Below are 25,465 nucleotides of genomic sequence, written 5' to 3' on the forward strand. Positions count from 1 at the left end.
ACTAGTGCTCGAACCAGTGTTGACTCTAACGAGAATTTCGTTTCTGTTAATTGTGGTCCTACACTGATTAAATCTTGTATAAGCTTTGGTAATGGCACCCTAGAAGGAAACAGGTAACTTGGCTTTTTTGTGTTTTGTATTAGATATTGTTTGTTTGCTTGTTTTGTAAAGTCATGCAATGTGTATAGTAAATACAAATAACATTTATACTTATTATTTTTCTGAAATTCTCTGGCATCACTTAGGTTGGAAATGCTGCAGCAGATTGCAAACAGACTTCAGCGGGACAGCAGGAGCTGTGAAGACAAACTAATACTTGCCCGGAATGCTCTGCAGTCTGTAAGTCAGTTGGTGATTGTTCATGAACTGCAGTGGAATGGCTACTTAAAAAGAAAAAAATTCTTCAGGGTTTTTGAGTGCCTACTTAATAGCTGCTTTTATTTCTCCTGTACTGTTAATTTAGCATTTCTTCAGGAAAAATATAAAAAATTGCCTAGAGTGTGTTGGGCTATATTTTTGTTGTTGGTAGTTTAAATAAAATGCTTCACAATTGTTTCAAAATTAGAAGATGTTTTAACAAAAAAGGTAGGAATTGTTACAGCTCATTTCTCTTTGGTTTAACTGCAGGACTTAATGGCTTTCTCTTATTTATTCAGGACACCAAGCAATTAGAGTCAGGACTCCAGTTCCAACATGAAGCAGAAATCGCTGGGTACCTTCTTGAATCTGAGAACCTTCTTCGCCAGCAAGTAATTGATGCCCAAATTCTTATTGATGGAAAATACTATCAGGCAGATCAGCTTGTGCAAAGGTACTTTATAGTATATTTATATGAATAAAGGTACTTTATAAAATACTTATATGAATAAATAAATGTCCCAAATATGGGTACCCAATAATGAACATTTAAAAATCTTCACAGTTTTGGCTAACTTCTCAATCTTGTCACTGGGCACCCAAATAAAGATTATCAGGTGTTCTGGTGAGTACACTGCCCACAAACTTTGTTCAAGACAAGAGGAGGTGTTTGTACTCACTTGGAAAAATGAAGTAACTCACCAGAATATGACTTAAATATTTAATGTTTACTGGATCTCAGAGAGTAAAGATGTTAGCTTGTTTTATTGCACCTAAAATGATTTTAAAATTCACTAACTCTGATTTTAAAAGTGGAGGTGGGATTTCTGATGATAGCTGTAGATTTCTTAACAGGTAGTTAACTGAAATAACATTGGCTTATATGCAGCAGTGTGTACAGTCTTGGCAGAAAGATGCATTCAAACAGCATAAAGTCAATTTTATTGGAGAAGTGGCTCCAAAGTTTTTCAGGGTTTGTCCTGGACTGAGTGAGATCAAGCGCATAACTTCTTGGCAGTGAACTGCAAGTGGTTGATCTACTGCAACATGTAGTATCTTGTAAGATTTCTGCTTTGCTGATTGTTCCTTGGAATTGTGTATGGTGCATGCTAGTGCCCATATCATGCTGATTTTCTAGTCATTGCCTGATTTCTGCATCTATTACCTGTGCTTATAGATATATGACTATGCATTCTGATATAAATAGTTATTTATAAATGTTTAAGTACAACTAAAATATAAGAGACCATGTGAATTCATATTGCTACTCAGTTCTGCATGATAAACCTTAATCATAAGCCTTTGTTAAAATAATCTTACTTATTTATTTTTATTATTTTATTTTTATAGAGTTGCAAAACTTCGTGATGAACTGGTGGCCATACGGACCGAATGTTCTTCCGTGTATAACAAGGGGCATGTGTTGACAACAGAGCAGACAAGGCTGATGATATCAGGAATAACTGAAAGCTTAAACTCAGGATTTACAACAAACCTAGCCCCTGAATTAAATGCTGCAATGACCCAAGGTTTAACACCTACTTTGACTTCTTCCAGCTTGACATCCGGCCTTTCATCAGGTCTTACTTCCAGACTGACACCAACCATCACTCCCGCTTACACACCAGGCATTCCACCACGATTGATTCAAAGCTATGTGACAGGTGTAGACAGTGGGACTCTGCAAACACTCAAACTGATGCAAATCAGAAAACCTCTTATGAAATCAGCTTTTGTGGATCAGAATTTAACAGAAGAAGAGGTGAACATGAAATTTGTCCAGGACCTGTTGAGCTGGGTGGAAGAAATGCAGGTAGCAATCTTTATGAAAACAGTCAGCTTCTAATTATTACTCTTAACTCCTTGTAGATCATGGCTAATTTTTTCTTCTTGTTTGTAAGGTGCAACTTGATCGAGCAGAATGGGGTTCAGACTTGCCGAGTGTTGAAAGCCATTTAGAAAATCACAGAAATGTCCACAAAGCTATCGAGGAATTTGAATCCAGCCTTAAAGAAGCTAAAATTAGTGAGGTACAGCACCATATTCTTTATTTGGTTACATTCTTACTGGGTGACCCATAAACTAATGTTGAATTTTAGAACTCTGTTTGGGTTTCACAGTCTTTCTTTTACTTCTGATCTCTAGATGAGATACCATGAAATCAGGAGATCTAGTGGTTTAACATATCTAAGTTTTGTTGTCTTTTGACCTCATATTTCAAATACAGATTCAAATGACTGCCCCTCTTAAACTCACCTATGCAGAAAAATTGCACAAGCTGGAGAGTCAGTATTCGAAACTCTTGGTAAGTTTGTCATACCTCTTTGATGTTCAGCTTTTCAGTTCACATCATGTTCGGTAAGAGTTGAGCTCTAAAATCTGATTTTTGTGAATCTTCTTTATCTTTTTAATAAAGAACACATCAAGAAATCAGGAAAGACATCTAGATACTCTTCACAATTTTGTGTCTCGTGCTACTAGAGAGCTGATATGGCTGAATGAAAAGGAAGAGGAAGAGGTTGCATATGACTGGAGTGAGAGAAACCCCAATATAACAAGAAAAAAAGAATACCACGCTGTATGTATTCCTAGTATAATCCAGAGTGAATAATTAAATAATCCTTAAGAATTTAAGAGATTTCTAAAACATTTCTGTTTTTTGTTTTTTGTTTTTTTCCTCTGGAAAAAAGGAATTAATGAGAGAACTTGATCAAAAGGAAGAAGTTATTAAATCAGTACAAGAAGTAGCTGAGCAGTTGCTTCTTGAAAATCACCCAGCCAGGCTCACCATTGAGGTAAGTTAGTGAGAACAGCACATAAGCAATAAAATAATTTTATTATTTCATAGAGCTTAGATTTTGGGTCTATTAGAAGGGATGTGATAACTCATAGGAAACGTAACAAGACTTGGAATAATGGGGCCTTTCTTTTTGCTCTTCAGTGTCTCTGTTGTGTCTGTCTTCAGGTTTCCAAAAGGTTGAAATACTTGAGGGTGCTGAGCCATGTCATATAAACTATAGTAGCACTTAGAAGGGCTGGATCAGATGATCCTTGAGGTCCATTCAAACCTGGCATTCTGTGATTTTTGGTTCTGTAAAGTTATGTTTACATCTTGGATTGCTTATAGAAAATCGCCCTAAAGTCTGAAATAAAAATTTGCAGACTTACTCTGTATGGATGTTTCTGGTCATGCACGCAGCTTCTGGAGTTACTGATACAAATTATACTGGCAAACTCAGGGCACAGAACAATTGTTACGTGATATCTCTCCTGTTGGATGGAAATAAGTTTCAGTTTCTAGTCACTTACTAGATGTATGGGTTCTGTTTAGGGTTGTTTCCGTAATTGATTTGCGAGTGAATTAGGAAACTTGTTTGCATGTTAAATCTGACCAGGTGATGTGATTTACTTCAGGCTTGAATCAGACTCTATGTTAAAGGTAAAAGCTTTACAGGAAATTTATTGTAGCTGTTGTAGGGTCATAGCAAATTTACAAAGGAGAATGTAAAAATGCTTTTTCCTGTAAATCTTCAAGAAAAGAGTAAATACAGACTGTAGGTCGTAAAAATGGAAACATATTATATAGAAAGGAAAAAAAAAAACAGAGTGGATTTTTATAGTTCTTCTTTACATCTGCATAAACTGGAAACACAAAGAAAACTCATCCTTTCCTTCCTTCTTGTGACATTTACTTTGCATAGTAAATGACTTTTCATGTGATGTGGGAGTGCTATTCTTTAAAAGTATGTGCTGTTCTAATGAGTTCTTACTAGTGTCAATAGATTACTTTATTAAAGAGACATATTATGAAACCTGACTGTTCCAGCAAAGATGACTGTGCAGATTATGTTGTCTGCAATAGTGGGACATTTAAAAAGGAAAAAAAAAAAAGCCTTTTCTACAGAATAATATGTGCATTAGTGCATCAGTTTGAAATTAATTTAAGTGAATGGAAAAACTTTTGAATTCCCTGAGTCATACAGGAATTGAAAAATCGAGACTTTTGACTGATTTCATAGTCAAGAGTACCCTCTGGTGGTGAACAAGCATACGGTGCGTCCCCAGTGGCAGCACTCTGCAGACGGTATAGGAGGCATCATTCTAGTACGGTTATGTTCCTTAAATTCCTGTGCAACACAAAATTATGTATTTGCAAGAAGTCCTGATGAATTATTTTTACTGTATACTTAGTGTTACTTTAATTTACAGTTTGTATCCAGGTAAGAATCCAATGATTTTGATTGAGTAAACAGAGACACAGAATCTTAGATGAGCTTAGGCTGGGGGAACTTCAGGAGAATAGTCCAGCTTCCCAGCTTAAAGTAGTGTCAGGTCTTTGTTCAGCTGAATTCTGAATGTGCCGGAGGATGGTGATATCACAGTCCCTCTGGGTGAGTTTTCTTATGTTTGCCTGTGCTGTAGTGCCAGGTTTTTTTCTCTTTTCTCACTGGAATTTTCCTTGCTGCAGCTTGCTTTTTCAGGGTGAGAAGATTGGGTTTAGATGCTTGTGTTTGCTACGTTACTTTTGTGTTTCCTAAATTCTGTAAAGGTATGCATGTTTTATTTTTAATTTCTTTTTGTAAAATGTATCTTTCTTCCTTAAAGGCCTATAGAGCTGCAATGCAGACTCAATGGAGCTGGATTCTTCAGCTCTGTCACTGTGTTGAACAACATTTGAGAGAAAATGCTGCATATTTTGAGGTAAGAAAGTAAATCAGTAAAAATATTAAATACTTTAAGTTTTGTCTGTAGTCAAAAAGTTATACTGAAAGTGCTAGTTGCTCTCTCACAGTAGTTGTAAAATTAACATTTCTCATGTGCAATCATTAGATGATGAGCCATGCTCTCACAGTATTACCACACCCTACAGTTATATCACTTCACAGCAGAATCTGTCTCTACATTTTTTTCTTTGAGCTGCACCTGCAAGTAGAGACTGTGAGAATGAAGCTGTTCTCACCCTTGTCATGCACAGCTGCTGTCAGTACAGCTTCTGCAGATGATGTAGTGGAGGGTGGTTAGCAGTGAGCAAGGGAGAATATATTCTAGATGAATGTTTTGAGGACTAACCAAATAAAAATGCATTAATAATCACAACATTAATAAAAATGGAGCAGAGAACACCCTGACAGCAGATACAGCCAACAAAACACCTTTCTGATTATCATCTGAGTACACAGTCTGCAGGTGATTCAGTACTCAGTCACATGGGTGATCAAAGATTTACAAGTTCCTTGGTTATATGCACAAGGATTGAAGACTGAAGAGTTTTTTTGGTGGTGTGTGTTTGTTTTGTTTTTTTTAATCTACTGTTTTTAAAATATTTAAATTATAAAGATTAATCCTTAGTGTCTTCTGGATTGGGTGGTTTGAGAGGAAGGGTGGTGATGTTGGCATGTGTTGCCTTCAGCCTGAGAAGGGTGAGAGCCCCAAATTAGGAAATGGATACTGGAGAAGGCAAAGTTGAGTGATTTGGACTCGTAGTGGTAGTGGGAAGAAATGGGAATTCTGGATTTAAGAAATTAAGTATCAGGGACAGAACGGGGTGAGGGTTACCATAGGATATTTCTCTTCCCAATCATGCTTAACCAGGACCCAGTTCGGGGGTGCAGATGCCGATGCAGAAGTGCCAAGTGTGGCAGCTCCCTTCCCCTTCTGCAGAAAGTATTTGCTCCATTGTGCTTGCTGAAGTTTGCAGGTACTTTGCTGCAGTTTGCAGCCATTAACATATAAAATATGTTCTTAACGTATAAAAATAATTATAAATCCAAGGGAAGCAAGAATCACTTCAGGAAATTTTTGATTGCAGGAACAGTAATTAACTAAGGTTCAATAACAGCTGAATTAATTTTACATGTAGATAGTGCCGAGAATAACTGGTGTTACAGTGTGTGCCTTTTTGAAGAGTGCGTTTAGGCATGAGATCATGAATTAAGCTGTGTGGTGCAGTGATCACTTCAAGCTATTAGAAAAGACCATTTTTAAAAAGAGCACTTAAAGAAAACTTCATAGTGTAGCTGTTTGTATCCTTTTTAGGGTGTTTAAAAATAACCCAGATATTTTTCTCATTCTAGTTTTTCAGTGATGCCAAAGAAGCCATGGAATATTTAAGGAATTTGAAAGATACCATATACCGAAAATATAGTTGTGATAGATCAAGCAGCCTTCATAGGCTGGAAGACCTTGTCCAGGAGTCTATGGTAAGAATTTAAGGATCCTCTTAATGTGAGTTACAGTTCGGGAAGAAGTGTGTAGCTTGTAGTTGGCTATAAAGTGTGTGTGTTAAAATCATTACCTTAAAGTGAAGAAAAAAATAATGTATTTTTTGGAACTTGTAATTAAACAATTGAATCTATCAATGTGTAATGACAGTTTTTCATAACTTTAAAATATAGTGTTATATTTTTCTTGATCTTCACAATACCAGATGTTGTGAGAAGCCAGTTGCTACAGAAAGATACTTTGTTCTTGTAAAATGTGTTACTTTTAAGAAGCACAGTAAAAGAAGTCAGGAAAAGAAAGGCTTAACAGGATCAAGGATGCAGCACTGTATTCTGGCTATCTTTTGTAACATACTCTTTTCTTAACTGTTTTAGGAAGAAAAAGAACAACTCCTGCAGTATAAGAGCACAGTAGCAGGCCTTGTGGGGAGAGCAAAGGCAATAATTCAGCTGAAGCCAAGGAACCCAGACTGTATACTCAAAACATCCATCCCAATTAAAGCCATCTGTGACTATAGACAAATTGAGGTTAGAAACTTTAATTTCCTCAAATCAACTACAGACATGAGAATTCAGCTAAAGTTTCATTAATTGCCACGTTCCTGGAGAACACTGGGCTCTAAATTTCTTCCACCCTAGTAAACAAGAGCAAATCCTTGTGTTGAACATTGGTTTTGTTGTTCTCTTGCTTATTTGTTGACATAATTTGCATAAGTGCTTTTTAAAAGTATTTTGTAATGCTTAGCTCATTAAATTATTCTGCTTTTCTGTTAATACTAGATAACTATTTACAAAGATGATGAGTGTGTATTAGCAAACAACTCCCATCGTGCTAAATGGAAAGTCATTAGCCCGAGTGGAAATGAGGCCATGGTCCCATCTGTGTGCTTTACAGTTCCTCCACCAAACAAAGAAGCTATAGATACAGCCAACAGGTAGGGATAAAACAAATCCAGCCATTTTCTTGTAAAATTAATTTATGTGAAGCTTTTTTCACTTTTCATGTGTTACTCTGATCTAAAGTTGGAGTCTTTTTATGTTTCAGGATTGAACAGCAATTTCAGAATGTTCTGGCACTTTGGCATGAGTCACATGTAAACATGAAGAGTGTGGTGTCCTGGCGTTACCTTACAAATGAAATTGAAGCGGTTCGAGCTGGCAACGTTGCCTCGGTATGTGCTATGTCTAGGAAGGGCATCTTAGCCATTTGCTCAGAAGTCATAGGCTGCACTTCCCAGAAATGTTATATAATCAACAATCTGCAGCAGTCCTCATATTCCTTGTGGGCATAACTGGCAGTGGCCATGCTGGTTACCACAATAAAACATTCTGCCTTGATCTGAGCAGCCTTTACAGATATATTTGGGGAAGGAGCAGAGAGCTGGTATAATGAAAACTACCTGCAGCCTTATTGTGCGACTCACTCTAGAGTCCTGTTGTCAGCAGAGGGACAGGATCTCTTGAAATCAATGAACAGTGACTGAATCTGAATTTTGTTCTGCAAGAGTCTACCTTTCTGCATGTATGTGAAAGACATCTGGGGAGATTAGTTTCATTAGGCTGAGGTTAATCTTGCAAGAAAACCCTTATTATCTCCTCCTGCTGCAGCTTCTGGCTATCAGTGGAACAACTGTGAAGTGACATTTGGTCTTTCAATCTTATTTGGTCTTTCAGTCTGAAGGCACCTGAACATTCATTCCTCTGTAATGCATTTTTTTCATTCTTGTACTTGTCTGTAACTTGGAATGTTATATAGCTAGTTAGGATCAATTTGTCTGAAATGCAATAGTGATATAGCTCAAAATACTATTCTTTCTGGCTGAAACAATGTGTGAGATCACTGAATTGCACAGTGTTAGGTGTATGTCTTAACACTATTTAATGTTTTTTTATACAACATTGGTGTGTATCTGTCTATAACACCAACATTTTCACTCCTGATTTCCCACTGTGGCTGTTGAAGTAAAGGAATCTGAGATAGTTCTTGAAGTGTTCCTACTTCTGTGACTCTTGCTGGCTTCCTGTTTGTTGCTGCATGGCGTTAGATGGAGAAGTGGTGTCTGATGTAGGGTTGGCATAACACAGCCCTTTACTGGCATTAAAGATGGAAAAGGATTTTATAGTGAGTGTAAACTGTCAGCTGTCAAGTGGACTCCAGCTTAGGAACAGCAAGCTTTCAGAACCTTGGCTCTTTGTCTTTACCATCTTAGTAACTGGTCAATATTGTTACAGGGAACTGTGTGAGTAATGGATCATTGCTTACCATACCTTGGATTTATAATCTGTTACAGATAAAGACAATGCTGCCTGGTGAACATCAGCAGGTTCTAAGCAATTTGCAATCCCGCTTTGATGATTTTGTGGAAGATAGCCAGGAGTCCAAAATCTTTACAAGCTCCGATACAGCACAGCTGGAAAGGGAAGTTAATGTTTGCAAGCAATACTATCAAGAGCTTCTGAAATCTGCAGAAAGAGGTAAAACTTTGCTGAGAACAGCAGGAAGATGCCCTCCTGAGATAGACTGCAGTTCTTGATAAAACTCCTTTCTCTGTAATACAAGGTCTAGTGAGTTACCCATTTTATCATATTGATATTGTTAATACCCCAGCTATTCAGAACAGATAGTGCTTGTTTTAACAATATGCACAATTTAATTGTACAGAAGCTTAGTTTTTTAAAACTTTGTATATATTGAGCTATGTAAAAATTGTGTTACTTAATATACAGAGCGCTACAAAAAACTTTACATCCAATAATTTGTTGTGTGTGTTACAGCTCACTGTTTAGTCATACCTTCCTTGGTTTTGAATGTTTGAAACACAGTTTGATTACTTTTTTGAGTTCATAACAGAATTAGAGCTTTTTTCACACTGTTAAGACAAGTGTCCTAGGTATTTTCCTATCCTAGCTCCATAGAATGCCTGTAAGTTACAGTTTTCTTAACTGTGCTTTTGAATACAGTAAAAACAGAAAGCTTAAAATATCTGCTCTGATTTACTGTCAAGTAGCTAATGACTTAAAGAAATGCAGTGATGCAAACTGATTACTGCATTAGTATAGTTCAATATGGTTAAGGAAGGATGTGTTGCCCTGTGTGTCTAAAAGAGGATTTAAAAAAAGAAAGGCCTGGAGGTTTACTGTAGTATTGTGCTTGATATCTGAAAGTACTTGAGTTTAGCAATGTGCATAGGGGTGATGCTGGTGCCTGGGATGAATGGTCAAAGAGATGTAAGCTGATTTTTCATGTGTGAGGATCTAGTAATAGCCAAAATTTCAGTGGAAATTGATGGGATTTCAGGCAGTCATGAGAAGACCTGTGGAATGGTGACTTTATAAAGTGTTTCATAAGAAGACATGATGAAAAATATGTCTCTTCTTTGTTTGCTAACAAGTCCCTTGTTTCTTTCAACAGAGGAGCAGGAAGAATCTATTTATAATCTGTATATCTCTGAAGTCAGAAATATCAGACTTCAGCTGGAGAGTTGTGAGGAGCGCTTAATACGCCAGATCCGAACCCCAATGGAAAGGGATGATATACCTGAAAGTGAGCTTAGAATTTCAGAGCAAGAGGTAAGCCTTTGAGAAAGGCTGTTTTACCTAGGGGAAAAAAAAAAAACAAAAAAACAAAAAAACACCAAACAAAAGTATCCAGATATTTTTTTGGGGGGGTTGCATTGTATCTGGAAAAGACAAGAGTCAAAGATTAAGCCTGTGTTTGTGAGAGAAAAAGATGCCGATAAATGGTGTGTCCATTTAGTTCCCTTTTTATGAATATGATCCTTTTAAATTTTTTTAATGGTGTCCCCATGAACAGCCTTATACTGGTAATGATATGTGGAGTATACGTGGGGTTGATGTAGGATAAAAGCACTGTCAATCACCTTTCATTTTACAGAAACTGAAGAAAGAACTGGATCGACTGAAGGATGACTTGGGAGTCATCACAGATAAATGCGAGGAGTTTTTTGGGCAAGCTGCTGGTTCACCTTCAGTCCCAACTCTGCGCTCTGAACTCAATGTTGTTATTCAGAACATGAACCAAGTTTATTCCATGTCTTCAATTTACATAGATAAGTATGTAATAGGTCATCTCCCATCACACATTTTAGTTGACAGTTTTCTCTTCTAAATAAATTAAATACATTAGTATATATAATGCTGATCAAGGAAAAGAGAGCTAACATAATTTTAACATTATAAAGGTGTACCTTGTGTGTGAAAAGATAAAAAACACTAGTGTGTTGAGCATTGTTATTGGTAGTTTAGTTAACAGAAGGTTACTGAATTTCAGATTAAAAACTGTAAATTTGGTGCTGAAGAACACCCAAGAAGCAGAATTGTTAGTAAAACTCTATGAAACGAAGTTGTGTGAAGAAGAGGCAGTAATGGCGGACAAAAACAATATAGAAAATCTGATGGGTACATTAAAGGTAAGAGTTGGCTGGTGCCTTTTTGTGGACAAATAAAAAAATAGTAGGAAAATTACTTATAACACCTGTCTTGGTTGTGCTACACTGTGTATTCTATTAAAAGTTGGCTTGTTTATCTGAACGAAAGTCTGTATTAGGATAGACATCTCAGGAAAATAATGACAGCTTTGAAGCATTAGGAATTGGACGGTTTGCATGTGCATTCCTGCTGTTAGGAAATGCCTTTAAGTATCTGAGTGGCATTTAATAGTGCTGCAGTAAGATTTACTCTTTCTGTCTCTTCAAAAGGTAACATATGCTTAAGGTAACATATGCTTAAGGTAACATATAGATATAGTTACATAAATGTGGCCACAATAACATTCCTGCTATTGCTACTGCTACTGCTGTGATATACTAATGTGGTGTCCTAGGAAGTTTGGCAGATATCTTTGAGATAGGGCAAAACTGAAGTTCAGCATTTTTAGTGTGCTGTATGTACCTCTTTTTAATATTGCAAATGATGAATAATGCTTTTTTGCTAGCTAGAGTGATTAGCATCCACCTAATGATTTTTTTAAAGCTGTATTTTATAAGATAAGCATGTTAATTTGTTGTCTGTGTTCTGATGTATGTGCTGTGAGGAATGCTGTTACTGAGAATTATTTCTGCAGTCCATAGCTAATTATTTGTGTCAGACCCACCATTCTGGTGCCATTCCAGTGTCTGCACAACCAGAAGTAAAATATGCATTTAAACATTTTTTAATCATTCATGTATGTATTTTACTCATGTAAAATACTAACTTACAAAATAGTGTCATAATTTAGGAGTTACTTACAGTTTATCATTTATCATGTACTAGCAATGGAGATCTGAAGTAGATGAGAAAAGAAAAGTGTTCCATACGTTAGAGGATGAGCTGCAGAAGGCGAAGATGATCAGTGATCAGATGTTCAAAATGCACAAGGAACGTGATCTTGACTTTGACTGGCATAAAGAAAAAGTTGACCAGTTAGCTGAGAGGTGGCAAAACATTCATTCTCAAATTGAAAATAGGTTTGTATAACTTTTTAATTATAATCTCTTAATACTGGTTTTGTTGTTTCCAAGGAAAAATAATCAGAAATTAATAAGTCAGGATAGTTTTCTGAACTGTTTGTGAAATGTACTATAATCAAGAATTCTTACCTTTTCTGTGCTGTTGACATCATCTTACTTTTCCACAGGAAATGTCTGTGATTATTGAGCACCAAAGCATTAACAACATATAGAAACGTTGTTCGCTTACAACTTACTAAGACACCGTAGGGATGAATTGTGTGGGGTTTTTTGTTGTTCCAAAAAAAGCCTGCAGAAACAACTTGCTGTCCTATGGAAATACCATCTGTTTCTCCACATAATTAGTTCTGACAGGCTGAACTGATGAGCTGATTCATCAGTTATGATTGGATTCATGTTAACTTGCTTTTAATAACTCAAGTGCTAAGTCTGGGAGTCCTTAGCTCCCATTGGCTTCTATGATAATTTGCTGCAATAACTTTTGGTGAAGTGCCAATATTTTCTTTTGGTGTGCAACCGCAATATCCAGTTAAGATGTTGCTCTTAATTCAGCCCTTAAGTATTACTGTCATGATGATATTAATGTTATTCAAATGCACATGCCTGCACAGATGTGCTGATACAGCAGAACACACCTGCCTGTAATTCTGAAGTTGCCATCCATACACAGCCTTCCTGGAAATACTTTTTCCTTCAGTCTTTGTGGTTCTATTTCCCATATGTAAAGGAAACAGAACTGCAGAGACTGAAAGAACAAGTACGGGCGAGTTAAGGAAGTCTGTACTATACAGCCTGAATTTATTTCCTTAAAAATCTAGTTTAGTTTGTCATTATAGCTAACCTGAACAAGAGCATACAAGGTAGTGCTGTTGATGTAAAAGTTAACAAAACTACCTTTCATATTTTTGTCCTCTTCTAGGGGATGAATATCTATTCAGGTGCAATACTGAAGTTACTACTTTCAATTAAGTGACTTAGTTGACTCTATATAGCATTGCTGGAAGATAAAAGGAAGATGAGCAAAAGCTGTCTCATTTAAAGCTGACTGCAGAATGGCTAGCTTTAAATACCCCTCAGATTTTTCATCATTTGATAGTGTGACATAATTTAAATGATGAAACAGTGGTTTTATTAGGTACTGAAGTGTCCTTATTTCCTCAAAGGGAAAACATGAACCACATGCTCACCTCACAGGACTGTAACCTGGCTAAAATATGCTGAAAAATTACTGTTAATAAATAATGACTTCAAGAGTAAATAGGACAGATTGTGGTAGTTACAGCATGGAGCAGTAAACAAACTGATTTCTGCAAATGTTTCTTCTGCAGCTTCCTAGCAGCTTGACACTGATGAGTGTTATACAAAAAGTTTGTACAAATATTGGCTGCACTTACCATGATCCTTTCTCTTTTTCATGGTTATTAGCTTTAAAAATGCTTAAGTATGAAACCTGAGCAATATGGTTTCCTTTGCTTGCTCTTTTTCAGTCTCCTTTTGCCATCTTGAAAACAGTACTAGAGCAATTCAAAGTATTAATTCCAAGTCCAACTATAAATAGTTGTTTGATAAGTATGTTTATCCTGCACTGTTTTTGAATAGTCTTATTTATATGTAACAGTATAAGGATCATGAAAGAAAAACTGTCACTATTCTCATCAGTATGGAAACCACTTTCAGGAAATACACAGCACTCTCTTTACAGGTCAAGAGCATGATTTAAAAATTAACTTAGAGCATCAATTACTTTCACACATTAGAATATTTAAAGGCTCTAGTTTTAATGTGACTCCTGTTGTTTTTGGGAGGCGTAGAGTGTATGATGTGCCACTGAACTCCAGCAGAGCACAACACGCTCCTTGATTCACGTAGGTCACATTTGGAATACCCTCACTTCTTATAATTTATTGCTGTTGCAGAACCCTCTCTTTTGCTTGGGGTTTCCTGAGCTCATGGACTTTCAAGCAGTTTAGCTCACTAATGAGGGCTATATGCAGAGATCCTGTATAGTAGGATCTCTCCTGGGTGTCATCACAAACGAAAAGGCTTCATAAAGCTGGGTTTGAGAAGTTTAGTTTGAAGTTTAGCTCTGTATTTGAGAAGTTAATTTACTATTTAGTCAATGTTATGTAAGGATGTTTATAATGTGAGTTATAGCAGAACTAGGGCATCTGTCGCCTTTAAAGCTGTATTTGGCTTATTACTGTACTTTTAATCTTCAATAATCATATTCTTCTAAAATAAAATCAGGTTGCGTGACCTAGAAGGTATTAATAAATCTCTGAAGTATTACAAAGATACTTACAATTCTTTGGACTCTTGGATTCAACAAGTGGAAGATACGCAGCGAAAGATTCAAGAAATCCATCCTGAAAATAGCAAAGCATTGGCTAAACAGCTGAACCAACATAAGGTATGAAAGTGATCTCAGTGTAAGAAAGCACTGCTATAAGGAGTGAAGTATTAAAATGTCAGTTTAACCCACTGATGTCAGTCTTATGTCTTGATATGTGGTGTTTATATCCCACAGCCCTTATTGGAAAATTCCAAGTCATCACTGACTTTCATGGTTTTAAATGCAACTAACATAATGAATATTGATTATTGCTTATTGGTTATTGAATATTGATATTGATTATTGCTGTTTTGTAGACCAGATTATTTTGGTACTCATATCTGTAAGAAAAGCAAAACTTTAGAGAGAGCCTAACATTTTGGACTCTCCTTATCACATAATTTTTAATTAAATATTGCTCTTGGTGTTTATGTATGTAGGAATATTTTCATGGAAGCAGAGCTAAACTCAACAATGGTTTCATACAAGAGGGAAATGTAACTTAAATAAGAGGTAGAATAACAAATTATGTGCACGAAATATTAATGATTTTGCTTTAACTTACTATCTATTTAACCTGTAAGGGTCTTTTCACTACTTCTACACTGTGAGCCTGAAAGAGCCCAGGACATAGGCTTGAGCATATAATTACTTGTACACAAATGGGAATGAATGTGTTATGTATATTTCATGATGTTAGATAAAGTAGAAATGCTAATAATAATGAATAGTAATAACAATAACTTTTTAAGATTAAGATGTAGATTTGTATTTTACAGATGCTGGTTTCTGAGATTGAAATGAAACAAGGCAAAATAGATGAATGCCAGAAGTATTCAGAACAATATTCAGCTGCTGTGAAGGTAATAAATAATATTAGACTTAGAATAATTTATTTTTGGTGTCAATATCATGTAGAATGCCAATAATTTTGTTTATTTTTTTTACAGGACTATGAGTTGCAGACCATGACCTACAGAGCTATGGTTGATTCCCAACAAAAATCTCCAGTAAAACGCCGAAGAATGCAAAGCTCATCAGACTTCATAATTCAAGAGGTAAATTGATTTCTTTACTTAAAACAGAGTAAACCAAATAATGGTATTTAGTATTTATTAATGATGAAATATGGTAAACCAAGCAAAATTAATTTTTTCTCTATAGATATATGATGTGGTAAATATTCTGTTGGTCATTATGCAGTATTTAGATAATGAGACAGTTTATTGCTGAACAAAAGTCCCCTGAGTTATAAAAATATTATATGAGAAACGTATCTCAATAAAACTCCTTAGAGAGCTTTCATCTTTGCTGTGGTAAAACATACCAGGTCTGAACACTTTGTCAGATTCCAAGGCAAATCAGCCTCATTTGGGTGTAAAAAAAAGATCTGTCTCCCTGCTAATGGTTAGAGAGGAACAGTGACCAGCACTGCTTGTCCCTCTTACAATCTCTTCTTACATGGGGGCGGAATCAAGTGACTGTGAAGTCAAAACATTGTCTTGTATTTCTTCTGCCTATGAATCTTCTCACAGATTATTAGGATTTATTTGTGCAAGTGCACCCTGCTGATGGCATTCAACTTTGAAATCAAAATTAGGACTTTGGATTCCACAATCAGAATTGTAGAATCAAAATGGGGATAGATTGTGGAGTAGTGTTTATCACTTCTTTGTGGGTTAATGGGAGTGTTTCTCTCTCCCCCCCACCCTTTGTTTTTCTGCAGTTCATGGATTTACGGACTCGTTATACTGCCTTAGTGACCTTGATGACCCAGTACATTAAGTTTGCAGGTGACTCTTTGAAAAGACTGGAAGAGGAAGAGGTAGGTTATCCCCTGGCAGCCAACCAAGCAAAAAGAACAGCTGTACCTGTTGGTATAAGAACAAAGAACAAACTATACCTGTTGGAATTATTCACAAAGTTAGCAGCAGATATGACAAACTAAAATTCCTTATGTACTGCACTTTATACAGGAATATGGGAGTATTAAATTACACTATTGTCGTTGAGATTAGCAGAGCCGTATTCCATCCATCCATTTTACTAGTTCTTCCAGCTAGAAGGATCCTATGATTCACTACATTCTTATGGAAATGTAATTCCATACAGTATGTTTTAATGCCTTAATAATTTAGGGCTTGATCTTTTGGATAAATGCAGACATTAAGATGAGGGCAAGCAGTGTGCACACACCTTTGATATCACAGTAGGTCTTATATATTCTATACTATGTATTCTGGTCCACTTAAGAACATATAAGGGGTTCTTTAAACAGGGAGATGCAATGCCCTCTTAATTAAATTTCTTAAGGTTCTTTGACATGTTTAGATTATTTTTTTTTTCTTCTGCCTTTCTGCTGCATTGATTCCTTGGGATCAAACAGAATCTTGTGTATGCTTAGCATTGAATCTTACTAACAAGAGAAGGTTACTGAATTTGAACTGACAAATTACATGCTTGCTGCAGAATCAACATTCCCAATAATTGAGAAGGAAATATTTTTAAATTCTTTACTTTCTTTGGAAATGTTTCTCTCTGAAAGAGATTATATAGTCATTCTTTAAGGACTATAGTGTTTTAGTATAATCTATGCAGTGCATGTCTCAAAAATAATGCCTATAGTAAATGTAGTTTTGTAATTGATTTTGCCCATATTAAATGTAGTCCTATATAAATTGCATAAAATTGGAGAACACTCTCATAAGGTTAAACATTTTAATGTTATTATTACAGAAAAAGCCAGAGTTCTTAAGCTTTGTCTTTATTGGCTTTACTTGCTATTGAATACCTCTGGACAAACTGTAACACTGAGACCAAATATTTTTGTGCATCATGAAGTGGTGGAGCGTAAGGATGGAAATAGATAGTGTCTGTTGATCAGTAGCCACTATAACTGAAGATTTAGTATGTCTAATAATGTTAATGGTATCAAAGATAAAAAGTGAAACAGAGAACAAGAATTGAAACCAGGATCAAGAAATATGTGAATGCCAATAGGCTTCATGTTTTTTAAATGCAAATAGTCTTTTAGGTTACAGCCTGCTCTGAATCTCCAAGACTGCTCCTTTTTTTTTTTTTTTTTTTTTTTTTAATCAAACATCCTCCACCTTCCAGCAGCCTTCAAGTCTTTGATAGCTTCTTTGGAGATAACCTAAGTAGGTTTCCAATCACTAAGTGATTTGATGTTTTTTTTTCTTGGTAATCAAGGTAGAAAATCAGAAAATTAATTCCTCCATTACAAAGGAGGAATGATAGTTTTTTTCTTGTGGGATCATATCTCTGAAGTCTGTGATTGTTCCAAGATTTTCTTCCATGCCAGTCTTTCTTCTTGACTCTCAGTAATGGCATTAAGAATGCACAGAAAAAGGAAAAAGTAAGATACTTGCCATGATATCTCAGTTTAATCCATGTGCTGTCATGCTCAGAGCTTACCAGAGGAGAGTGAACTCCAGCAACCTGTGAAGTCAGCTGAAGTTTTCCAATGTTTGGGATGTAATGAAGCTGTTGAATTCAGAGAAGAAAACACAGCTAATGAAAGCACGATGGCTGCTGAATATTTGCAAAAAGAGAACTCTTCCAGTAGACCTAAACACACAGAAAATCAATTGGAAATTGACAGAAGAAAACTAGATGTAGACAGATATGATAAAATGAAAAATAATAGAACATTAAAGCAATTTTTAAATTTTAATGGTCAAGAAAGTAGAATTAGTGGCAAGAGAGAAAGTACAGAGCAAGATAATTTAGTAGGTTTTGATAATCAAAGTAGAGAAGAAGAAAATGTTAGAAAAGGTTGTTTTATTTCAGCTGAGATCTGTGTGTGTGTGAATAATGACCCTGATGAAATGTTAAATGATCAAATTGTTAATGGAGAGAGACAGAAAACAGCGGGAGAATTAAAGAAGTTGCCTGAAGTGGAAATGATGCACAAAGCCACAGGAAAAAGTTGTACAAAAAAGGCCAAGAGTGCTGTTCCAAATAAAGAAAAATGTGAGATGCAATCGGAAATTAATCTTGAACTAACAACAAAGAAGGGTGAAGTTGCTCCAAAAACCATAAAGCGTGCCCTAGATATCAGCCCTTACAAGCAGCAACATTTTTCACCAAGAACTCATTTTGAATGTTGGCATAAAGAACATTGCTTTACAGAAAGTAATAGCCATAATACTTTATACTCTGAAGACAGAGAATTTCAAGTGGGTGGTGAAAAAGATGACTCTCTTTCAGGTGTAAGGGATACAGTACCTTTAGAGAAAGTTGCATCCTCTTTCAGAGAGCTGGCAGCACACAACAGAAGTGAAAAAACACAGTTAGATTTGCAGTATGTTTATAATCCAGGTGTTTCTGGTAATGTTGAAAAGGACACAAACAAACTGCATGGGGCATCTCTGGATAAAAGTTACTTCATAGCAGAAAACAAAATCTTAGAAAAATCAAATTTAAATCCAAATGAAGCCAGGAGTACTATGAGAGACATTTTGGCTGTTTCTTCAGGAAATATTTCAGAGAATCAGTGTGCAGCAAAAGTATCAGTAGATTTTGAACTGTCACCAGTGCAGAGTGATCCAAATTTAGATAAAGAATTGTTAGGAAATGCTGGTGATTTAAATGCAAATATAGCCCTCTCAGAAATTATTTTTAGAGAAGAGGATTATTTTCCATTATCAGAACATGGATTAGCAAAAAAGCCCTTGAGTCACAATGAGAAAGTAAATGAGGAGAAGATACCACAATGTAAAATTTGTGGTTTAAACAACAGAAATATAAGTAGGGAGAAGAACAATGGAGGAGAGAAGTTCAAACAGGGTCAGAAATGTAAAGATTTATCACTGTTTGCAGAAATGGACAGTAGAGCTCAGGGTCATAGCACAAAGGTATCTGGAAAAAACACCGGACTCCAGAAAACGTTATGTGAAAAAACAGGGAAAAAATCCTCACTTGAAAAAAGAGAAAAGCAAAAAAAAAGAGACAATGATAATGAAGATAGAAGGAGCACAACTATTATTAAGGTACCAGAGTTTCTATGCAGTGCAAATTTAAGAATGATTGTAAATCAATCTAAATCAAAATTTGAATCTCAAATTTTGTCAAGATCAAGTGATTTAAAGTTGATTGAATATAATTTAAACAATAAACATGCTAATTATGTACTAACTACTATGCATTTTGAGATGCTTAAATTTTTTAAGTTCCTACAAATTTATGTTTATGTTTATCTTGTATGACTATTTAACTACCATCCTTTCTCCACCCAGCTGGTGCTCAGCCACGTTGATTAGAAATAATGAAAGCTAACAAGTTATTTGTGACTGTATCTGTATTTTTAATTCTTCTTTTTCAAGCATAATACATTAGATTTTATGTCCGTGGGAGTGTAAAAGGAGATCTAATAAGAAACCAATTTAAATGTTTTGTATCCATTGGGGTCTGTTCAAAATTGTGACATGGGAAATATGGAGAGAAACTGAAAAGCTGCCTTTGCATTAGCCTTTTAGGAAATAAGTTTTATATATCATAAGAAAAATGAAGTAAATTTTAACTAAAACAACATTTTTTATATTTAAAATGTTGCTATAATTACCCTTCATGCCATGTTTGTATGATAATAGGAATACAGGTGTGTTCTTACCTCATGTTAGCTCCTATTGGTAACTAATGCCATAGTAGTGCTAATGGAGACAGGGTAGGTATGGTTTCAAGAGTATTATTGCTGGTGAATACACATCTTGCTTATAAGAGTTTCCCTTGATCTGCCAACATATGGAGACTACCAGCTGTCTGGTTTTTCCTAGGTTTTTCACTAGGATTTTCCTTATCACTGTGTTTATACTTCTGTGTCTACGCTGCAGAGTAACTGTGCTCTTACCAGTCTGCCAGCTGAGCCAGTGGAGGCATTGGGACTGTGGAGCAGACTATGGAGCATAGATGTACTGGGGTTTAGTTACTTCTCTTTCTGGACTTGATGCATCTTGGCTCTAGCTCTAGATACTGTTTATTTTCTTGGAGGGAATTTCCAAACTTCTCTTGTGTTGCTTGTGCTTGCAAGCATGAAATGCTTTTCCAATTCCTACTGAACTGATGCAGAGATGGTGGGCCACTTTCTCTTTGGGAATTCTTGCACATAGTGTTTGGCTGACTGTTTGCTCTACCTATTTGTTTGGAGAAAAAGCATGTGCGAGCTGTTGTTTGATGCTGCTTACTGCTAAGAGGCATCTGACTGAAGTGGGAGGCTTCAGGACTTCTTCACTTTGTGGATGTCTTTATGAAGGGCTTCATGTTTGGCTAATGGTAACTTCCTGAAGCTTGCTGTATCAAGAGAAGGTGATGGTGGTGGGAACTGCTCGTCCTACTTTCTCGACATACCGTATATATATGAGTAAGTATTTTCCATTCTGCTTCTCAAAGAGCCTAATATGTTTCATATATGCTCTGTTACCAAAAAGTACATTTCAACTTACCTTGTTCTTTTACAGATGTTAAGGAATAAGGAGGCATCAGTGCGTGAGGCATATTCAGATCTAATGGCACAGCAAAATAGCACAATTGATGAGAACACAAAACTCATGGGAAAGGTAAAAATACTTGAGGAGATGTTAGAAAATATGAAGAAACAAAAATTCCAAGTGGAACAAGAGCTCCCTAAAGTGAGGGAAGCTGCAGAAAAAGAGCGGAGGAAGCAGCAAAAGGACATGGAAGAGATCTGTCTTCAGAAGACTAAAGCTGAGCAAGAGGCAAAGCAATGTCGTATAGACCTAGAGAACATTGAGAAAGAGAAAGCAGATGCAGAGCAGGAGTTGGAGTGTGTAAGGCAGCTAATTTTTCAGGCAGAAACTCAAAGAAGCATATTGGAAGAAAACCTCCGTGCTTTTCAAAAACAAATAGAAGAAGGCACCTTTACCAGAAGAAACCTGGAAGAGCATCTAAGAAGAAAAGATACTAATCTTCATGATTTAGAGCAACAAAAAAAAACTTTAATGCAAGAGCTGAAAAAAAAAACAGAAGGAGAGGAGAAACTTATGAAATTGCTAAAGCAAATGGAACAAGATCTTGAATTTAAAGGGTATCTGTCAGAAATAAAGCAGCAAGGAAAAGAGAAGACTGAAGCCAGAAGGAAGGTTGTTGAAAGTGGGTACTCTGTAATTAGAGAAACTTCCTTGCCAACTTTCACAGCAGGACAAGGCAGCCGGTGTAGGACTGATTCTCAAATTGCAAGTTTCCAGAAGAAAAAAGAAGCCAAAAAAGTAGAAGAGCTTAAACAGAAGATAGATGAGCTAACCCTTGCTAACAAAAAAGCTGATAAAACTATTAAAGACCTGAAATATGAAATGAATGAAATTGAGCTTCAGAAATCATCAACAGAAGAAAAGTCTCGTTTATTAAAAGAAAAACTAGATAAAGTCAATGGTGAACTTAAATGCCTAAAAATTAAGTTGGAGGAAAAAGACCAAGCAGAGCAGGGATATTTGCAACAGTTGAAAGAACTGGACAAGCAGCTACACAGAACCACAGATAAAGCTGAAGAGGTGATGCAAGAAGCTATAGATCTTAAGCAGATTAAGGTGAGCTATCAGGAGGAGCTGAAATCCATTCAGCAAGAGAAGATCCAGCTAAAAAGAGAAGTAGAGGAATTAACTAGATCACAGACAAAAATGGAAATCACTGTCAAACATTTAAATTCACAAATCAGTTCTCTTCAAAAAGAGAAGTTGGCAGCTGAACACAGAACCCAGTCATGCAAAGGAGAAGCAAATAATCTTCAAGACCAATATAAGAAAATTCAAGAGCAGTTACTTCAAAAAACAAAAGGAGAGAAAGAAAACCAGCAGGAAATTCAGATGCTGAGGAGCGAATTAGCCAAAAGTAAACAGGTATCGGAAACACTGAAACTAAAGATAGAGGACCTTAATAAGTGGAATAATGAAACAAAACTACTAATGAAGCAAATTCAGTCTGAATCAGAGAAGATGAATTTGGAAAAACAAAGTATCCAGAGGAAAAATGATGCATTAAAAGCCCTAGCAGATGGTTTCAAAGAGCAACTGCATACAACAAATGAACAATTGCACAAGCAAACAATAATCGAACAAGAATTCATATGTAAAATCAAAAGCTTAGAAGTTGATCTGGCAAAAACAAAAGACTTAGCTAGTGAATATAAGCAAAAATGTGATAAACAAAGTGCTTCCACCCTAACCATGGAGCGGGAAGTTAAAAATCTAAATGCTCAAATGAATGCTCTAACTATGGAAAAGAGAATGAATGAGCAGAAAATACAACTACAACAAACCCATATACAAGAGCTAAGCAGTAAATTAAAAAAATTGCAGGATGAACTTCACCAGAAGACTATAGATGAACAAATGGCACGCAAGAAGATGATTCTGTTTCAGGAAGAATCCATTAAGTTTAAACACTCTGCAGAGGAATTTCGGAAAAAAGTTGAAAAATTACTGGAATCCCATAGCATCACAGAAAAGGACATATCTGGCATAAAACTAGAGTGTGTTGCTCTTCAGCAGGAAAAGCATATGGCCGAGGAAAACATCATGTTGTACAAGATACAAATGGAAGATCTACAAGAAAGGCTTAAAAAATGCCATGAACAACTTCAGCAAGGGAAGCGGGCTGAAATGGACTATAACCAGAAGTGCAGGAAACTTGAGGAAGAATTGGAAGCACAGAAGCGCACAGTTGAGAGCTTGAAACAGAAAATGGACCTGCAGGTCAAGGAGAGTGAACACAGGTTTCTTTTGTTTCAGGGTGAAGTTCAGCAAAATAATAAACTCCAAGATTCTGGATTTAAATTGAGCTGTGAGAGAAGAGGGAATGATTTTCGTTACTTGACCAACACCACAGCTGGAGAATTTGAGCAGCTTCCTCCACATGCAAAACCTAGCTCATCTTTGTTGAGGCAGAAAGAGGAGAGATCAGGTTTTAAATCTGACCAAATAGAAGAAAATACATTTTATGTGAGTGCTGATGATACGATGCCAAGAGAGGTGCAATTCCAGATGTCAAGAATGAACCAGTCACTAGAAGAAGATGCAAGCCCACAATCTTTTACAGAATTTGTTTCTCAAACAAGTACACAGTTTCAGATAACATTTGATAAAGCAAGCCAAATCGCTGGAACATCTGAAAGGGACACTCTGAGAAACAGGAACCTGCACAGTTCCAGACAAACTATTAGACATGGAGAAGACATGAAACATGAGTTAGGAGTGGTAAAACTGCACCCCTTGGAGGTACACACTATTTTGTGAAGATTTGCCTTTCAAATGCTGATTTTTACTTGCCTATTTTTTTGTTTGTTTTCTTTGTTTTTAGTTATGCTTTGTCAGTATTCTGTATTCTCTTTGATTTTTCTTATATTCCTACCTTGGTGAATGGGACTCCTCCTTTCTTAATTACTCAAGAAGATTTTCATTAAACTTTATAGCAAATTTGTTAGTATCTAAGAAGCTTGTTATTTTGAATTTGTTGGAAGCAGGAATTCACGTACACCATTGTGTCATTATTGGTCAAAATGAGCTTTGGTTAATAGCACTAAGTTCATAATGTAACAAGCAATAGTTACTGTTGCTTAGTCCAGTCATATTCCTGTTATTTGAATAAATATTTGAAATAGAAAATGCACTTTAGAACTCTAGCTATCTGTATTTCTCTGCTCTCCAGTGCTCATTTCTGTCCTAAACTCAAGTTCTCTCTTTTGTTTCTCTGGAGGTGGATTTAGGAGTGAATTATATACAGCATAGTTCTGCAGATGTATTTCTCACTGTGTCAAAAAATTCCTGTTTACAGAGAGCGAAGAACAAGCAGTATGACATGCGTGTTGAAGTCACAACATTAAACCAAGAAAATGACAAGACTTTTGGTAATGAAGAGAGAATGTTTGAGGGATACAAAGCTTCAGAAGGGTTTAGCAGAGAAGACTTTGCAAAGATGAGCTCTTGCTTAGGGGAAGAGATTTTGAAAACTGATGATGCTACTCAGTTGGAATATTTTACAGAGGAATACAATCTTATTAAGTTTCAAGGTCTCCGACATGATGTAACTGCCAGGCAGTTGATTGAAGTGAAACTTTTAGACAGGCTCACAGTTGAGCAGCTCCGTTCAGGGCAGAAAACTGTTGATGAGGTTCAGAAAAATCTTGAAAAATTTTTAACTAAACCTACAGCTATAGCTGGGCTGTACCTTGAATGCAGCAAAGAAATACTCTCTTTTGCTTTAGCAGCAAAGAGAAGAATTATAGGAAAAGCATGTGCATTAGCATTTTTAGAGGCTCAAGCAGCTACTGGTTTCATCATTGATCCCACAACAGGTCAGAAGTTTTCTGTTGATGATTCAGTCATTAGAGGGCTTGCAGATAATGAGTTCAAGAGTAGACTACTTGAGGCAGAGAAAGCTGTTCTGGGATATTGCTTTTCTGGGAAAGTGTTCTCGGTGTATCAGGCTATGGAAGCTCGACTTTTAGAAAGACAAAAAGGGAAAAATATCCTTGAGGCTCAAATTGCAAGTGGGGGGGTCATTGATCCTGTAAGAAGTGTTCGTGTACCTCCAGAAAGTGCTGTGCAGGTTGGCTTGCTTAATAACACAATTTTAAAATTTTTGCATGAACCTTCTAGTAATGCAAAATGTTTTCACAATCCAAATAACAGGAAAGCTATGTACTACTGTGATTTGCTGAAAATGTGTCTGTTCAGTGTAAGCAGTAAGTGCTTTCTGCTTCCACTTGGTGAAAGGAAAATAAGCAGCCCAACAGCAGAGAAAAGTCATAAAATTTCTGTAGTAGATGTCAAAACAGGAGCTGAAATGACTTCCTATGAGGCTTATAAAAAAAATTGTGTTGATAAAGCTACGTATCTTGAGCTATCAAAACAGGAATTTGATTGGAAGGAGTCTACATGTTTTGACTCTGATGGGAATTCTTTCCTTTTGCTTACAGATCTTAAAACTGGTGTACAGTTTAATATTGAGGAGTCCTTAAGCCAGGGTAGAATTGACAAAGCATTAGTTAACAACTATAAGGAAGGTTTAATCACAATTAATGAGTTTGGTGATATTTTGGCTAGCAGTTCACA

At 36.1% G+C, this 25,465-nt stretch overlaps 1 protein-coding gene across 8 annotated transcripts in view; it reads left to right on the forward strand.

Moving 5' to 3' along the window:
- The window catches only part of DST (dystonin), a 296,184-nt gene that overhangs the window by 151,462 nt on the left and 119,257 nt on the right, over positions 1–25,465 (forward strand). For 7 of the 8 annotated variants that reach the window (XM_051614876.1, XM_051614875.1, XM_051614881.1 and 4 more), the window contains 21 exons: positions 246–339; positions 657–811; positions 1,708–2,170; positions 2,259–2,387; positions 2,585–2,662; positions 2,774–2,935; positions 3,048–3,152; positions 4,963–5,058; positions 6,432–6,557; positions 6,954–7,106; positions 7,359–7,513; positions 7,624–7,750; positions 8,870–9,053; positions 9,991–10,148; positions 10,474–10,652; positions 10,870–11,008; positions 11,853–12,046; positions 14,297–14,459; positions 15,161–15,244; positions 15,332–15,439; positions 16,108–16,206. In XM_051614876.1, the coding sequence (XP_051470836.1) occupies positions 246–339; positions 657–811; positions 1,708–2,170; positions 2,259–2,387; positions 2,585–2,662; positions 2,774–2,935; positions 3,048–3,152; positions 4,963–5,058; positions 6,432–6,557; positions 6,954–7,106; positions 7,359–7,513; positions 7,624–7,750; positions 8,870–9,053; positions 9,991–10,148; positions 10,474–10,652; positions 10,870–11,008; positions 11,853–12,046; positions 14,297–14,459; positions 15,161–15,244; positions 15,332–15,439; positions 16,108–16,206 (3,151 nt within the window). Of the gene's footprint in view, positions 1–245; positions 340–656; positions 812–1,707; positions 2,171–2,258; positions 2,388–2,584; positions 2,663–2,773; positions 2,936–3,047; positions 3,153–4,962; positions 5,059–6,431; positions 6,558–6,953; positions 7,107–7,358; positions 7,514–7,623; positions 7,751–8,869; positions 9,054–9,990; positions 10,149–10,473; positions 10,653–10,869; positions 11,009–11,852; positions 12,047–14,296; positions 14,460–15,160; positions 15,245–15,331; positions 15,440–16,107; positions 16,207–17,809; positions 19,394–25,465 lie in introns of all 8 variants that reach the window. The other variant, XM_051614873.1, reaches the window with a different exon arrangement.

This window comes from Apus apus, chromosome 3 (genome assembly GCF_020740795.1).
Source record: "Apus apus isolate bApuApu2 chromosome 3, bApuApu2.pri.cur, whole genome shotgun sequence".
Taxonomy (NCBI): Eukaryota; Metazoa; Chordata; class Aves; order Apodiformes; family Apodidae; genus Apus; species Apus apus.